The sequence below is a fragment of the Typopeltis vanoorti genome, chromosome 14 (genome assembly GCF_054136105.1).
Source record: "Typopeltis vanoorti isolate ZY-2024b chromosome 14, IOZ_Tvanoo_1.0, whole genome shotgun sequence".
Lineage (NCBI taxonomy): Eukaryota > Metazoa > Arthropoda > Arachnida > Uropygi > Thelyphonidae > Typopeltis > Typopeltis vanoorti.
In genome coordinates, this window is record NC_143562.1 from 37,432,819 (window position 1) to 37,451,858 (window position 19,040).

Consider the following 19,040-nt stretch of genomic DNA (forward strand, 5'->3'; position numbering starts at 1 on the left):
TTGTCGGGAACTATTATTTCAGTGTTTTATATAACTGAATAACTGAATAAAAAAATGTGGTGTAATCACCGAAATATATCTTTTGAACCAATTAGCCACAGAAGTCTATGCCTGCAATTACTTGATTTGTTATTTCGAAGTAAGATGGCAAATTAAACATGGGGATTTCCATTTACTTCTATAAATGCAAATTTCTCTATCCACATTTTATTGAATCCTCTGTTTTCTTCGATTATTTTTCTTTTTCTTGAACTCATATTAGGAGGGTTATTATCACAAATTTACGTGCAAGTAAAAACACAAATTCAACATAATAACATAATAAAAATTAATTTGTGCATAACATTACCTGATACTAAATTAAACACCAGTTTAGTACTACAATAAATAAGTTAACTAACAGAATATTTATTTTGCTAGTTAAAATCCGTATGTATCTAAAAACGTGGTGTTTGACAGTACATCTGATCAGTTAGTTCAAATTTTCATCATGGCGCTAGTTACCTTAGGCAGAGTTAACATTTAGCGGTATTTCAAATGTAATGTAGTTGTCAGTTGTTCATGTCATAAAATTTCATGCGTAACACACATCACATGCATAGTATCTAGCGCCTGTTCGTGGCGCTATAAAAAAAAATATTTAATTGTTTGCATTAATTATGTATCTTTTAATTTAATATAAAAGAGCTGCACTTTGTTTAGCCAAGAGCCGCATGTGGCTCCGGAGCTGTCGGTTCCCGACTCCTGCTCTAGACAGTTAAAGCATTTACCCTTAGGACAGTTACCACCCAAGAGATAGTATGAACTGCAATGCAGGCACTGTCTCTGCACCCCAGGATAGTTTATCATAACTCAAGTTGTACCAATGTTACTTTTTTATCAACATTGGTACAACTCAAGTTGTACCAATGTTGACAAAATTTGGTACCGGCATCATGTCCATTGTGAAGGTGACCTCACCAGAAAACCAGTTGAGATCTTCACTTGAGATATAACTTTTTCATGTTACTGATTTTACCTCATTTTGAGAAAGTTTGGTCATCACTGTTTTTTATATATCAAATTTTACTGTTCTAACCTGGCTTCCTACCATTACCGGAATTATTGTTTCCATATCTTTAACTACACCTAAATACTTCCCTCCACTGGCATGAAAGATTAAATCTTACTAGTCCCTACTATTGCTTTTAAAACCTTAGTCACTTGTCTCATCTTTTTACATAATATAATTTCCATTGCTAGAGTTAACACCTTTGGAGGAATTGGTATCTCAGAAAAAACAACAAAAACTCTGCATTTAATTATAAGGAAAACCTTTCAGTTGTAAGGCTGAAAATAAAATAATCTCATGATATAGAAGCACTTCTACACCACTAATAAATGCTTTAGCTGAGGTACTGTAATATTATGATAGCCTTATTGCATGTCAGCCAAAAGTAATCCTTAGTTCTGATATTAACTTCACTACCAGCAATCTTATTAATACAGATAAATCTCATAATATTTTGAGAACACAACCCTATAACAAGATTTATAGGGTTGAGTTCTTGAGAATCAGCATGTATATCAAAACATGTAAAATGGGATAGTAGATGTTATTACATTCCCATACATGCATTTCTGGAAGCTTCCATGATCTTGGATAGGAAACAGCAATAGTAATTATGTACTGAAATGAAACCTGTCCTGTCAAGTATCATCTCAATCTAGGAGGTTGGCTACTATGGATCTCATCTATTTCATTCTTGGGCTGCTCTCTGCATAGTTCATGGTTAGCGAGTCCTTTATGTAAAATGTAAAAATTTTTGAATGATGTGTGAAATGAAACTGCATATATGCAAAAATGCAGATAACCAAAACACATATATCAAGAATTACTTGTATTTATTTAAATAATACCGTACTAGTGGGAAATACACCATTAGCATTAGCAAAATAACATTAGAATATCAAAGGAAAAAAAAAAATCTAACTACTAATCTTTCCAAAATTCCAAGGTGTCATCAGTGGGATCCAGATCTAGTAAGATACCGAGGTTTGCAGAACTTGTATGTATATAGACATAGTATATCACTGCTTCTATATATGAGTAGCCTAATCATGAAGATACTTTACATGCAAACTTTGTTTGCTTTCACTTGGGATAAAGATTTAAATAGGAATATAATTTCTTCACTTTCACCTTTTTGTTTTTTCCATCTGCACTTTATAGAAAGTGCAGATGGAAAAAGATACAAAGCATGTAAATATGGCAAAGTTATTATTATCATCATCACCAGATCTCCATGGAGTCTAAAGACTCATCACAGGAGGCAAACATTATTACATACATAAAATGCTTTAAACTCATTCAATGTATTTGCATTCACCACAATGTCAGACAAAGCATTCCACTGACCAACCACTCTCCATGCAAAGAACCTATTCTTTGTGCCCCTGCTCATACCCTCCTTATACAACTTCCAAGTATGTCCCCTTGTTCTACCCCATTAATTCTACAAAAAAAATTTTAAAAAAGTCTTTGCAAACTACATTCCCTCAAACTGTCCTCATATCCCACATCCCAAAGACCAGTTACAACCTTAGTCTTCTCTGGACCCATTCCAACATAACCTCATCACCATGAAAACCAGAGAACCAAATCTGTGCACAGTAATCCATGTGAGGCCTGATCAAGGCCTTATACAATGGTATTAGAACCTTTTTATTTCTACAAGTTAAGGTCCTCTGTGTCATTGCCATGATCTGATGTGATGTCTTCACAACTTGTCCAATGTAACCTCTGAACTTCAATCCTTTTCCACCACCACTCCAAGGTCTGTTATCTCCTCAACAAATTTCAGAAACTGAAATTTGTTGACAATTCCATACTGATGCCCACTCAAACAATCTATTCAAGTCTTCCTGTAAGGCCACAACATCTGCTTGATTCCTCATCACTCTCCTCATTTTTGCATCATCAGCAAACAGTTATGTATCACCAGTTAACCCTATCCCAGTATCATTAATATACAAATTAAATAATAATGGTCCCAAAAGTGACCTGTGGCACACCATTAGTGACTTTTCTCTTTCGAGATAGTACCCCTCTATCCACAACCTGCTCAAATTGGCTATGAGGCCAATATATTATATCTGTAAATGGAATGTGTTGTTCTGGCTCGTTTATCTGTTTTGCAGGGTGAAAAGCCAGAGTTTCCTGAAGGAAAAAGCCTGCCACATTCATATGAGGTTGTTAAGCCATTAGAAAAGTTTGTTGAGCAGATTGTTCAGGAATGGGTGGAAAGAAATACAATACAAAATTATTATTGACTTTCTATAATAAAGGGACATTTTGGTTGGATAAAGGAATTGCTGTATAATATGGTACTCTGAATCTTTGCAAAAGCATTTGACAGGCCACTGCATGGAAATTGTACAAATTACATACACAAATTAGTGCAAATGATGATGGTATGAAGCTAGTGACATGGATAAGAGAGTAGCTGATCGACAGGCTTCAGTGAGTCATAGCAGTGTATAATCCACGTGAATAGGTGATAAATGGTATGCCACAGAATTCTACACTGTAGATTGCTGTTTAGTACATTAATGATAAAAGAATAATTTTTTGCGGGATTATTCAGTTGTTTGGCAATAATGCTAAACTGTGAAGAGCAATAATTAGTAAAGGTGGTGATAGAGATCCTTCAGGATGATTTAAATAGACTGAGTGTGGGCAGAGGACAATGGCTAAAAGTGTACTGATCTTTTTGCTGAGCAGATTGCAAGCTGTATTATGTTGGTGAGATTGCAAGAAATTAATGACGCCAGGGATTTGGGAGTGGTGAACAGGAAGTTAAAGTTCAGATGACATATTACAAAAGTAAGCAAAATAGCTCAAAGGATTGGTTGTGGAAGAAAATACAAGGAAAGAAGGGTACCGTTCCACTTTTTAAAGCTTTGATATATAGCCACATCTGGACTACTGTGCACAGATTTGGTCACCTGGGTTTCTTGGGGGGGGGAGATTATCAGATGATTGATTAAAATGGTGACTGGTCTGTGGAGTATGCAGGGTGTTTCAAAAAGAATGACCCAATTTCAAATAATTATATTTAATAATGAAAATGTGGTACAGTTACAAAATAAATTGCCAAGTATGAAGTAAGGCCTAAAGTTTCACTCACCACCATTACAAATGCGCAATGTGCCCTCCACCTGCTGCACAGACAACATCAAGCCGATAGCTGAATTCATCCCAAATGCGTCTCAGAGTGTCTTCTGTCACAGAATTTACCCACCTGTGATTCTGGTTCTGAGCTCATCCAAGTCAGCGGGTAATGGAGGAACATAAACACAGTCTTTTACGTATGTCTGGAGATCTTGGAGGCCAAGAGTGTAGTGCCAAGTAGTGGGATCCCATGCGTCCAATCCAACGCTGAGGCAATGTTTCATTTAGAAACCAACGAACTTGAAGGTTCCAATGTGGCGGTGCTCCGTCTTGCTGAAAAATATAATCTTCAGATTCTTCATTCAGCTGTGAAGTAGCCAGTCCTGCAGCATTTCAAGATAGGAGTTTCCTGTAACAGTGTTTTCCTCAAAAATGAAAGGACCATAAACCTTTCTAACAGAAACCGCACAAAAAACATTAAGTTTTGGTGAATCACGTTCATGTTTTACAATTTCATGTGGATTCTCAAGTCCCCATATGCAAACATTGTGGCACGAAACTTTACGGCTTAGATGAAAGGTTGCTTCATCACTAAAATCAGCCTTTGTAGGAAGGAGGTGTCGTCCTCCATGTCCTCTAACAGATTAGCACAAAAATCTGTTCGTTTTTTTTTTTTTTTGTCACCTACACGAAGAGCTTCACCAGTTGCGATCTGTATGGCTTCATAAGCAAACGTCATCATAACACACCAAACAGTCACATGAGGGGTGGTAAGTTCTCAGCTAGCACGACGAGTGGACTTGCACTGCTTCACTGAAAAGCCTCTTGAATTCGTTGCACATTCCCCTCTGAGGTGCGTCCAGGACTCTTTCCCTTACATAAACACCCTGTTTCTTGAAATTGTCAATGCCAACGACGAATGTTTTTATCCAGTGGTGGATCAATTCCGTAACATCGTCTAAACGCACGCTGCACCATAATCACGGACTCAGTCTTGCTAAATTCAAGAACACAAAACGCCTTCTGTTGACTAGATGCCATCTTCTCATTAGTGTAGCAGCTATTTGGGCGCTAGTAGTGGCGTCTAGCGGTCGTCATATCAAACTCTGGACCAAGGCCATTCACATGGTACAAGTTGCATTCATTTGTGGTCCATGGTTGCAGAGATATACAATTTTCAAATTGGGACATTCTTTTTTGAAACACCCTGTAGTGTAGTAGTAGTAGTAGTAATACATGGCAATATTATTATGTCAAATGTGGTGATGTGGTTTTATGGTGTAAATGCCTCTCTTGATTGGACTAAGTCCCCTTGTTTATAGTTCCTGAAAAAAAAAAAAATAGACACTGAATAGCATGTCAACATTCTGTACAGTTTTGTGTTGTCTACACTGGGTTACTTCTATATATAGAAATAATCACATTGAGCTGCAAGGGCTATGATAACATATTTTTAGGAAATAAAATGTAGAGGTTAGATTAGCTAGCTTAGAGTTCTGACCGAAATAATGTGTTAACACCTTTGAGGAGAGTTAGAATGTCTCCACAGCTGACATCAGGATCAGGATGTCTAACTTTACTTCAGAATTTGATTGTTATTTTCGTGGAAGAATATATTGGCATATCTGTATTGATTTATATACATTTATTTGAAAGTTTACTGAGAAGAGTGGGATCTATTTAGTTTGAATTATGACCAAGTCAAAAAATCTGTGAGGCCATTATTTTATGTCTATTACTTGCATATGCCCTTTGACTGGTTTTGTAGAAAGACCACTCAAGTTTCTGAGTGGAAAACCCTGCTATTCCCTCCCTCCCCCATATAACACTGGCTAACTCATCTTCAGCTGTAATAGATCTTATAAAGGTTCCCCACATGCTAGACAAGATTCAAACCCAAGTTCTTCCAATTAAAGTAGGTATGTTGCAATGTCCTTGTAACATCTGCCATGCTCAGGAAGTGGGGAAGGTCAAAACATATAATATAGTCATGATTAATTATTCATTATAATGGTAGATTCCATAGTAGCAGCTTTGTCTAATTCAGGGAGCATGGATTTTTTCCAAGATTAAGGCCAAACAATTGATTTTTTGAAATACATGTTGGCAAACATGAAAACAATTCATGTTTTCCAACATGTATTTTACAGACAGACAATGGGGGGGGGGTGGAAGGAAAGAAGGTAGTACACTCTTCATAGCAAATACAAATAAGCACGAGTACTATGTCAGAGAGGTAGCATTTCTGTTTGGATATAATTGTAAACAAAACAATGCTGTTTACTAAAAATTGTGTCACTTACCATCATTGTTGATAGTGTACAATAAAAAATATAGTGTAATTAATCATTTATTGTATTCTGAGATCACTGTGCTTAGCATATGACATAAATATAAGTTATGTCTTATAAATTCATTGTTATGGTTATGCTATTCCTTTATTTTTATTTATCACCTCTACATTTATTTAGATTTATTTTTAGATAAAGATTTATACCAAACATTTAGTACTTCATTTGTTTATTGCTTGTTTTTTTAAAATTCCTTAGGAGCACAGTCTGTAGCTGAAAAGCATACTGCAATTCCTACTGCTAGCAGTAACATCTCAAAACTTTCCAATAATGTGTATTCTCAGAACTGTGTGTCCATGACTGTTTCTGAGCAGTCTTCTGAGAAAAATCTACATCACCATTCAAGTACAAGTGATTGCTCTAAAATAAGCAGCCGAGTCTTCCAGAACTGTACTTTTCAAGCTGAAAAGAACATCCCTTACACTTGTACAGAAATGCCTCTAAGCACTCCTTCACAGTTTACTTATTTGTTACGAGATTTGAATCATGACATTGAACAAAAGAAAAATAAATGTCCTACTACCATTCTTCCCTTCAATGTAAAGCAAACCTGTAAATTAAATAAATCACAGATTGCTTTTAGTCAGTGCCACTTATCACATACTTCACAAACAAATGCTCATTTATCTCAGTTCCCAGTATCTACAGTGCAAACAGTTACTACTAGCACATCGCCTAGATGTGTTAATGTGTCCCCTCAGAAAGCATGTTCAACAAGTGTGACTTCTGTTTTTCGACATCCTATACCATCCATCCCCTCTACTGAATCTGATATTTTAGAAATGACTTCATCTGATAATTTTATAGCTGCTACTTCTAGTTTAGTACCATATGAATGTAATTCTTCCACTTCATCAGTGTATCATTCAAATTCATCAGATTCAATAGTTGAAACTTCAAGGTCCACCCATTTCTCATTACCGACCAGTACTTCTTGTAGCTCTGTTGTTCCTAAAAATAAACAGATTTTAAATTCTTTTGTTATGAGTTCATCTGTAGCACCAAAGAACTCAGCTGAATTAGACAAATGCACAAAAAAGACAGCTGTATATCAAGAAAATAAAGTGTCTTCACAGTATGCAAATTTATCTTCCTCTCCAGATTCAAGTAATAAATGCCATGGGAATAATGTTAGAAACAATATTGAAGTTACTCCAGCTGTTTCTACTAATGCCTCTTGTGTTGCTGTTGTGACCTCTTCTGCTGCTGCTACTACTGTTACAACATCTCCTACAGTTATTGCTGATGCTACTGCTATTCAGAATCGAGTTAATAGCAATCCTAATAATATTTTGCATTCCTCTTGCTCTTCTTCTTCTTCTTTAATCAGTGAAAGGTGTGATTTAGATATAATTAAACCTTCAGTTACGCTTGAAGTTATTAGTTCATCATCTGTGGAAAAAGTAATTTTTGGGCATAGTGAATGCCAAGAAGAAAGACCCTTTCATAGTCTACCTGTGTCTATTTCCTTTTCTGATATAATGGCTTCTCCTATTTCAGTACCTGCATCAAGTAATTCTGATTTATATAAACCAGCAATGCTGCCAGTGGGTAATGATAATGCACATGAACTTCAAGGGCATGGTATTGCACATTATGATCTTAGCTCTTTCTTGGTTACACCACCAAAACGTGACTGTCCTCCACTGCCTTCACGGCGTCCTGATGTTTCCTCCCCTCGTTTCATCTTAGCACAACAAAGAGCACTTCTTCCATCTCTTACAACACCTGTAAAAGATTTTGGCCTGGATGATGATTTTCGATCTCCCAAGCGAAAAAGGTAAGTTTAGATAACTTGTAAGAAGAAATTAAATTTTGATGTACTTTTGACTTTTAAATGCAATTTACCAAATAGATATTTTGTAATTGAGTTTGTTGAGATTTAATGTTATCTCAGCAGTAGCAAAGCTTTTATATAGTGAAATGCAGTGAAATTTTATTTAAAATTTCCGACATCGATTTTACAGAGGTCAGAAATCATGTTGAATCTATGGGAAACGACCCTAGAATGGAAAAGGTAAAACAAAAATGGAAACGACAAAATATAATACACATAGCAAACTGGAATGTAAGAGGAATAGCATATAAAGAAATAGAATTAGACCAGTTATTAAATGAAAGAAATTTTAAAATATCAACGTAATCACTGAAACAAAAAAGAAATTAAAAGGAACTATAAGAACTGAAAATTTTAATGTGATATACAGTGGAGTTGGCAGAGACCAAAGAGCACAAGCAGAAGTCATGATTTGGATTCATAACTCCCTTTCAAAACAGTTAAAACATTATAAATTATGGAATGAAAGAATAATAGAAGCTAGAATAAAAATAGATAGAGGCTATTTAACAATAATTGGTTTATATGCCCCAGAAGAAGGAAGAGAACAGGATAATATTGATTTTTATAATCAGCTACAAAACATATATAATAAAATAAATAAAAATGATTACATAATTTTAGCAGGAGACTTAAATGCAAGAATTGAAAACACAAAAATTAATAACAATATAGGAATACATGGAGAACACACTCTAAACAGAAATGGTAAAAAATTGATTGACTTTGTAGTTTATAATAACCTAAAAATAATGAATTCCTTCTATAAACATAAAGACATACATAAATATACTTGGGCAGCAAGAGGATGGAAATCAATATTAGATTACTTCATATTAAATGAAAAGACATCAAAATTTTCACTAGATGTTAGAGTTCACAGAGGATGTGAAATAAGCAGTGACCACTTCCTTGTTAAAATAAAATTAAGATTACCACCTAAATGGCTACAAGTAACAAGAACAGAAAGAAAAATTGAAACATTTGTTTATAAAACTAGACTATTGAATGACACAAATGTACAATGGCTATATGAACAAAGAATTAACCAATATCTAGATAAAATAAAACAAAATGAAGAAATAGAATGGCTTAATATAAAAATGATACTAAATGCAGCAGCAAATGAAAGCTTAGGAAAGACCAAAAAATTCAATAAAAGAAAAAAACTGAAGATCTGGGATGATACAATCAAAGAAATAATCAAAAAGAAAAAAGAAGCCTATCACAAATGGTTAAGCAGTAAAAGATTAGAAGATGAAATAGAATATAAAAGAATAAGAGCCATAGCTAAAAGAGAAGTCAGAAAAAGACATAGAGAATCATGGAATAAATTTGTTTCTAATTTAGAACATAATTTATATAAAATAAGACCCAATGTATATAAGATTTTGAATCACTTAAATGCAGATACCAAAGAAAACATAAAATTAAACACTGAATTGAAATTAGAAGAATTTCTAAATTACTACACAGAACTGTGGACAGACAAATATTTTTCAAATGATAATAGGCAAACAATTAACAAAAATGAAAAGGAAATAACTGAAGAAGAATTAGAAATCAGCCTGAAAGAAACAAGAAACGGAAAATCACCTGGAGAAGATAAGCTAGGTTCAGAACTATATAAATACACAGGAACAAGATTCAAAGAAAGACTCTTATTATTTTTAAATAAAATTTACTCAACTGGTATCCCCCCCAATAGAATGGAAAAAAGCAATTGTGATTCCTATCTTTAAGAAAGGTAATAGAGATGACCCTAAAAACTATAGAGGTATCAGTATACTGAATTCCTGTTACAAAATATATAGCAGAATCTTAAATAACAAACTAATGAAATATTCCGAAAACTTTATTCTAGAAGTACAGAATGGATTTAGAAAAGGATGATCATGTATAGACCCAGCCTTTTGCCTAAAATTAATAATAGAGAAAAGAAGAGAATATAATTTAGAAACACAGATTGCATTTATTGACTTTGAAAAAGCATTTGACAAAGTTAAAAGAAACATATTATTTAACATATTAAAAGAAAGACAAATACCAAATAATATCCTAAAAGCTATCACAAGTATATATGAAAATAATCAAATACAAATAAGATTAAATCACGAGCTATCATATACAAGCGAGATAAACCAAGGGGTCCGACAGGGATGTCCCCTCTCAGCATCTCTTTTTAATATCTACTTAAATGAAATAATAATAAAATGGAGTAAAAATTTAATCAAGGAATTAAACTTTCACCTACAGTTAACTTAAACACTCTCCTCTTTGCCAACGACCAAATAATACTTACAAATTCTGAAGATAACTTACAGAAAGCTATTTTAAATCTAAATGAGATATCCAAAGATTATGGTATGATAATATCAATGGAAAAATCAAAAACTATGTCCTTTAAAGGACAAGATCCAGCAAGAACTAAAATAGTAATAGATAACAAGATCTTAGAACAGGTGAATTCATTTAACTACCTAGGATGTATGATCACATATGAAAATGAAAAAGATATAAACATAAAAATTGCAAAATATTTAAAAATAACAGGTGTAATTAACTCTATATTTAAACCAAACCTAGTTCAAAAACAAACCAGGCTAAAAGTATACAATACATTAGCCCTACTGGTCTTAATGTATGGAAGCGAAATCTGGACAATAAAACAAAAAGACAAACAAAGATTAACAACAGCAGAAATGAAGTTTATGAGAAAAAACTGCAAAGTATACCCTATTTGATCACAAATGAAACGAAGATATTATGAAAGAATTAAACCAAGAACCAGTAATAGAAAAAATTAAAAAATATAAACATAAATGGATGGAACACATTCAAAGAATGAAAACAGAAAGATTACCAAAACAAGCCTTAAAGTACAAGCCATTAGGAAAAAGAAAACCAGGACGTCCTCTTAAACGATTCAACGATGACTTCTAAGGCCGGAACAGGCCATTCTAGGCCTAAATCCTTGATACGTATGATGATGATGATGACAAATCATGTGAAAGGAACAAAATTGCACATTACTTTATATTAACTGTGAAATACTGATTGTAAACTTGTAAAGGTAACTGACTAAAGAATGAAAAAGAATTGTTCATAAATTATACAATATTGTAAAGGTTAGAATTATACATTAAGTTGGTTTGATAAAGTTCTGATGTGGAGCTGTAAGGGTAACAGAATGTAAAAGTATTTCTTCCCCAAGTTAAGAGGATTAGACAAGATTATGTTGACGACTTGATAGTGAACAAAGATATTGAAAGTCATTCAGATGTGAAGATTTTGCCCCCAAAACTGAAGGTCAAGACAACAGGGAGGTCAGTTATTTACAGAAGATTCGGAGGTCTTGAGAACCTCAAAAAGGGAGTTTTTTGTCTTGCTGCAGTTCGTTGGCCCGCTCAGACTTGCGTATTTCGTGAGATCGTGACTATTAGGCACAGGGAAAACCAGGAGAGACAGATCATTCTACAGAGATGTATTTTTAGTAACAGAACACGCCACGTGCAACCAGATACATAACATCTACAGTAGATTCAAAACCGATGGTGAGCTATACCGCAATTTTCGGAAGAGGACTACGCCAGGACGACCAAGAAGAAAAGCTGTTCAGCGAAGGATAGCATATAGGACAGCAGTCAACAGGACTGCCACAAATCTTCAAAGCTGGTAGGACTGTATATGTTTCTACAAATTTGTGAGTAAATCCTATTGTATTAACGCTGAGGTAGCGATTAAGAATTTCATGTCCGCTGAACATAGCTTTGTTAAAATAGTTGTATAAGTCGCTATAAAAAATAATTGAGGCTGAGAATTAGCTAGTATATATATTGAGAAGAATGTTAGCCAAAGATATAGCTTGTAACAGCCAGTAATTGATAGATTTTGTAGAGCAAGTTAATCAAGTATTATGAATAGCTGGTCTATATTGTAAGGTTGTGAATTGAGCTTAAATTAGGCATTAGAGAGAAATTGTTTAATTGTGTATCATTTTGTAAAGTTGCCTACAGTAAAATAAACATGTTTTGTTGCTTAAAAATATTGCCTGATTTTTGACCAATGCACTGTCTCACAAATAACTGAATCTGTGTGCTGAAATGAGAGAAATTGCCATGACTGACTTTTTAAGGAATTATTTTAGAAACTGATATTTTCTATAAGTGTTATAACTAAATCTTCTCATGCTATAAAATTAATTCAGGGTGGCGCAGTCAAAAACAATATAAATTTTCCCTGAATTACATAGTGTGGAAGATAGTTAACTGTGAAATGCCTAATTCAAAGACCTTTCACTAACACTTGTAGGAAGTATATAAGTACAAGCAGGGACTAAATTAATCGGCTTAAATTAGAACAAGGCAAAGAGTACTGAACAGAAAGATTTAACAGAGTAGAAGTAAAGTAGACATAGGGAGGATAAAGACAAAAGAGTAAGAATAATACAAAAGGGCCGACATAGATTTTGAAGGAAATAAAATAACAAAAAAAAAAAAATTGTTTTACATTACCATATATTCTAATTTGCATAATTACGGTTCCATGTGGTATTCTGTCAAACACCTTTGCAAAATCCAGCAGTATCATCATGTAGCCATTTCCTTTTTACTAAGTCAAGAACAACCTTTCACAAAGCCATGCTGCTCACCTCCTCCCTCACCATATAGTATCCTATTCTTATGCACTCCTTCCTGGAACTGTTTGACCAACTTTTCCAATACTTTATTACCACTTCTGCGATAAAGATTGGGCTATAATTTGCTACTGCACTCTTCGCACCGCCTTTATGCAAAGAAAGTATTTTGCCCTCAGCTGTGGTATAAAGTCCCTTAGGACTTTACCACAGCTGAGGGCAAAATTGTGTTGTGACTTGTGTTAAACAGTCGAGTTCTTTTAATCATTTTATAATAGTGAGCTGATATATTCACAATTATTATAATGCTCTCGTTTTTTTTTTATTATTATTTTCAATAACTTTCATATCTTCTCTTATAGAATATTTTCACATTCAATACCTCCTTTGATTTTTCACTCAAAAAAGATCAGAAAAGTCTTATTAACACTGCATACCAAATGTTAATTCCTTTTCTGTGTTTTGCTGATGAAAGTGCATTGCTCTTTCTCATATGAGAAATCCTGTTCCACAACACCAAAACTTCTAGATTATGTATTTCTGCAGTCCAAAATATTGATCTCTAAACCATTCTTCACTAGATTTTTGACAACCCAACTTGACCCCTTTTCTACCTATGTTGGTTTTGACAGCCCAAATTTCTAGACAACAAGATAAGATATCAACTATGAATGATTAACCAAGCTTGAGTTTTGTAGACCTTGGATAGATTAATTGTGAAGGTCTACGAGTCAAACCTGGTTAATCATTCTAATTGATATAAATTACTTGTAATTATTTAAAAAAGATATATTTTCTTGAGGTAATTCAGATTGCCAGTTTTCTTGGCATGAACATATTATAACTATAGCCTCTTAAATATTCAAGAATTCAGGATATTTTATTCCCTTTCACTGCAGGCATTACTTTGAAATTTCTGAACAACACACTGGATTTCATAAATAAAAGAACAAAGAGAAAAATTGCAATAGCTAGAGGACATGAAAATCAGGTACAAAGTACCTGATTTTTTTTTTTTTTTTTTAATATCTTTCCATTTCATTTTGAGTGAGAACAAGACCAGGATAGCAAAGTTCTTGGATATGGTGGCTGCAAGACACAATTTAATCAATGAATTCAAGTTTCAAGCCATCTCAAGACTAGAAGCTGGTCAAAGTCAGATGGAGGTAACCAGATGGTTCATGTGAGTTGTTTTGCAGTTCACAGACTGTGGAACTAATTCCAACAGTCACAAACAGCATTCCTGAGATACAGAAGAAAAGCCACAAGTTATAACCACACTGGGTGATGAGTATCTCTGATTATCTGCTCACTGAAACAGGAGTGCCATTCCAAATCAGCTATGATTTGAACTTGTGTTGGCTACAGGAACATTAATATCTGCTTCCATTGTGTGCAGAAAGCTTCATGAATGTCGTGTGTAGGCTACGCACGTGATAGTCTGCATGCTCCATCCTGATGCCACAGAAGGGAATGTTTGAAATGTGTTCAGGCTCCACATCAATTGGATCCAAGACCAATGGAAATTGGTTGAAGGTAGTGTGATGGTTTGGAGAGACATCTTGTTAGGTTGACACACCAACCAAATTGCCATTAATGCTGCAACTTATAGAGATAGGGTCTTGGACCCCTATAATTGTTCATTTGTAAGTGCAATAAGGGAAACATTTAGCCTACAAGACAATAATGCTTATCCTCATCTAGCGAAACTTGTGACCAATTTCTTCAAGAAGAGATTATCGTATGTATAAACTGGCCAGCCAGGTCCCCAGACATTAATCCTATTGAGGATGTCTGGGATGCTTCAGGTAGATGTATGTAGATGTGTGTGTGTTGCTGCTCTCAACCTCTCCCCAAAACCTTGAGGGAATTAGTAGAGCTTTGAAAGAGCAGTGATTGTTATTTCCAACTGAGCCTCTGGATGCCATAAATATAAATATAAACAAATATAAAGCATCATTATGAGCACTATACGATGGTTATTTGAAACGTTTTGTAAGTTTCCAGTAGAGGGCAAAGCAATTCATTCGTTCATACCAGTGTCGGTATGTATCATCTTTTTCATGACCCCTGGCAAAATTTTAGCCATGTATAAATCGTAGTTCTTGGTTGGCAAACATTTAATGGCAGTGATAAAACACTTTTATTTGAAGAAGTGGACAGCCACGCAGATCAAAGCCGAGTTAAATGCAGTTCATGAGGATTCTGCACCAGCATTAAAGACTTTATTTTTGGATAAGTGAGTTTAAACGTGGTCGTAAGTCCATCGAAGATGAAGCATGCTCCGGACACCTGACTGAGGTCACTATGAAGGAAATTATTCACAAAATCCATGACATCATTATGGAAGACTGCTGAGTGAAAGTGCGTGAGATTGCTGAGATTGTAGGCATCTCAACTGAATGGGTGTATAATATCCAGCACGAAAAATTGCACATGAAAAAGCTGTTTTTGCCGTGATTATTTACTGTCGATCAAAAACGCATTAGAAAAGCCATTTCAACACAGTGTTTGGCAATGTTTAATTGCAATTTGCAGGATTTTTTGCATCGATTCGTGACTATAGACAAAACTTGGATCTACCACTGCAAGTCCGAGCAGCAGTCAACACAGTGGACAATGCCCAGTGAATGAGCACTGAAAAAAGCAAAGACCGTTTTGTCAGCTGGGAAGGTGATGGCCACTGTTTTTTGGAATTGCCAAGGAATTATCATGATAGGCTATTTGGAAAAGGGTAAGACAATAACAGGAGTCTATTATGTGTCATTGTTGGACAGTTTAAAAGAAGAAGTGAAGAAAAAAACAGCCAAGATTGGTACACAAAAGTGCTCTTTCATCAAGATAATGCACTGTTCCACACATCGGCTGTCGCAATGGCAAAATTGCACGAATTGAGGTTTGAATTGGTTCCACATCCACCATATTCTCCAGACTTGGCCCCATGTGACTACTTCTTCTTCCCAAACTTAAAAATTTTGCTCGGTGGGAAAACATTTTCTTCGAACGAGGATGTCATCAAGGCTGTCAATGACTGTTTTGCACAATTTGACAAATCCTACTTTTTAGATGGAATGAAAAAATTGGAAACTCACTGGACCAAATGTGTAGACCTCGATGAAGACTATGTTGAGAAATAAAGGTGATTTTTTTCCAAAAAAAATGAAAAAGAAAAAAAAATCAGCTAACGCCTTTTTATTCCCGTATACGGGGAGTAGGCGAGGCCATTTAGTCCTATCTAACTTTTGGAGACTGAGTGGCAGTTCAATCTCCACTGGTACCAATCAGAGATAGATGGCCCAAAGCTATCACTAATTAAGCGGTACACAGTGAAGAGAGACAGCTCAAATGTGTCGCCATCTCGCGGTCCCTAACCCTAAAAATGTGTTTTAGGGTTAGGGATTTTTTACCAAACTTTTCAAACAGCCCTCGTATTGCTGTGAGTGGTGACCACATTCTTACTGAAGCACTTTGCAATCTCATTTTTACCTTTTGTTTTTGACCATTGCTTTCATGTGCCCATTTGATACTGAATTAAAGTATTAATTTATAATTTTTGTGAATGTTTTCACATCTCATGTCATACTGCTTTTTATCGAATTGCATAAAAATTCATGCTATTGCTTTTTGAGTTATTTTGTTGCTTAATTTATGGAATCCAGTGAATTAACTCAATACAGATCACAAATCCATACAACTCATTGTTGAGTACACAGCTCATCTTTCAGGTTCCAGTTCAGGAGAGAGAGAGAGAGAGAGAGAGAGAGCAGTTAAGTTGATTAATGACCTATTTCAAACCACTTTATGACACTATCTTTCACATAGATATTCAGTTTTCCTTGGTTATTCATCAGAATTGGTATTAATAATCCTTTCACTCTTCTCTAAATCTGTTACACCACTTGTATTTTCACTGTTCAACTCCAAATTCACAGAACAAATTTTGTTCATTTTTATTCATTATTAAAGGGTTAGAAATTCCAGTATATATGCTAATATAAAAATTAATGCTCTGTTCTGTCAAGGAACCAAGATGAGCAATAGTATAAGATGATTATTTAAGCACTAATAATTAGGAGAAAGGAAGGAGTAACTATAATCATCATCATTAAATTTATGACATGTACTCTCAAGAGGTATTTTTCAGGATACCATGATAGTACTACATGAAAAGTGTACATTATTACTAACTTCCCATTGACAACTTTCCTCCAAATTATTCTCCATTGGCTAGGAGTGCAATATTGTCAGCTCTTATATATTTTTTTGTTTCATATGATGATACAACTGCTGCGAGTCCCTTTATGGGAAGGTACAGCACCATCTCAATCCCCCAAATTTTATCCAGGCTGGGGACTGGCATAGCTGATAAATCAGGCCCATGGCTGGTTCTTAAGTATTCCTGACTGCAATCCGTGTGCGTTCACGGGGCCGGTTTTCCTGCTTGCGGGATGAAAAACCCCAGATAAACTGAGGGGGAAACCCTACTGTCCACGCCCAAGATCGGCCAACTTGGCTATGGCTGAGGAAGATCCTTAAGCTTCTCATGTCGTTGATGGGAATCGAACCCAGGCATATAGTTGTGAAGCGCAAAGCCACTAGACTAACTGCACGGACAGCTCTTATATTTCAGTCTTCTAAAGCAGATCTAACTGCATCGATCCGTCTACATCTTGGTTTTCCTCAGGGTATTTCCCCTGTCATCTTGGCATCACACATTTATTTTACTAATCTTCCTCTCACATTCTCTTTACATAACCATATGACCTAATATTAGTTCAACTCACACATTCCTGAATGCTAACAATGTCAAGTTCCTTCCTAATATCTTTTCATTTTAAATATCATTCTGCCATTGACCCCATCTGTTCACTCCCCAAATTTTTCTTAGTGCTCATATATCTGTGGTCTCCAGTCACTGATCAACTGTTTTTATTTTAACTCATCTCTCATATCCAAAAGTTTGAACTGGCTTGAGCACTATCTTTTACACTACTAGTTTAATTCTAATTTCTTTCTTATTCCATATAAATTTATTTAGTTCACTTTCCACAATACCAGCATTACTAATTCTATTGTCTCTTTCCAAACTTAATTTGTGATCTTCACTAAAAACTGTCCTCACAATTTTAGTTGTCTCGTAAATTTTTGGTCCTTGTCTGCTATCACCCTAGTTCCCTTATCTCCTTCACCTCACCTAAGATATCCCCACCAATTGTATACTGCATCCCATCTTTGCTTCCCAAATATCAAATCTTTGCACTTTGCCACGTTGGCTTGGCAACTAACTCTCTTGCTCATTCAATCTTATTGAAATCCTCTTAAACTACAACATCCACACTGCTTTTTATAATTCTTCCCAAATTTGTATCATATTCAAACAACTGAATGTTCCCATTCAATTCTTTGCTAGTATTATTAAAATGCTGATTAAATAGCAATAACACCAAAACATACCCTTGGGCACTCACTAGGTGAATCTCCTCTTCCAGGATATTGTTATCATACAGATGATGCACCAGCTTTTGATATACCGTAAAGATTATCATTTGATTTGTTGTTGAATTTAAATATGTACAATTTTATACGAAAAAGTGTGCTTGCATAAGTATGAGAATATTATAAAAATTAGAACTGAATGATATATGCACATAAACACAAGAAAGATATTTAATTAACCAAATATTTTGGTCTGGAAATAGTAGACCATCCTCAGTGGTACTACAAGAACAGTTTTAAAAAATAAATACAAGCTAGAATACTAACAGTAGATCATTAAAAATAGAACATGCCACGTGATGTTATATCACTAAGTATGAAACGGAATATTATGAAGTAGAGACATGATTGAAAAAAAAAAATAAATAAATAAATAAAAATTAATGAGTAATCTTGATTAGACTTTCCCAGATTTTTGATATAGAAATACAGTCATTACGATTCAGGTTGGGACGATGGAGCAAGGCCTCTACGCTTTCCTTGAACAAACGTTCAAACCTATAACAGGATCTATGCAAGAGGCGAGTCCTGAACCAAAAGATGCTGTGGTGAGTTTCAATCCCATGT

The 19,040-nt window shown here is 34.8% G+C and overlaps 1 protein-coding gene across 2 annotated transcripts in view; it reads left to right on the top strand.

The window, feature by feature from the left end:
• The window catches only part of LOC150099371 (uncharacterized), a 222,429-nt gene that overhangs the window by 108,672 nt on the left and 94,717 nt on the right, over positions 1-19,040 (top strand). For both annotated transcript variants that reach the window (XM_090403581.1, XM_090403582.1), the window contains one exon: positions 6,703-8,284. In XM_090403581.1, the coding sequence (XP_090259707.1) occupies positions 6,703-8,284 (1,582 nt within the window). The remainder of the gene's footprint in view (positions 1-6,702; positions 8,285-19,040) is intronic.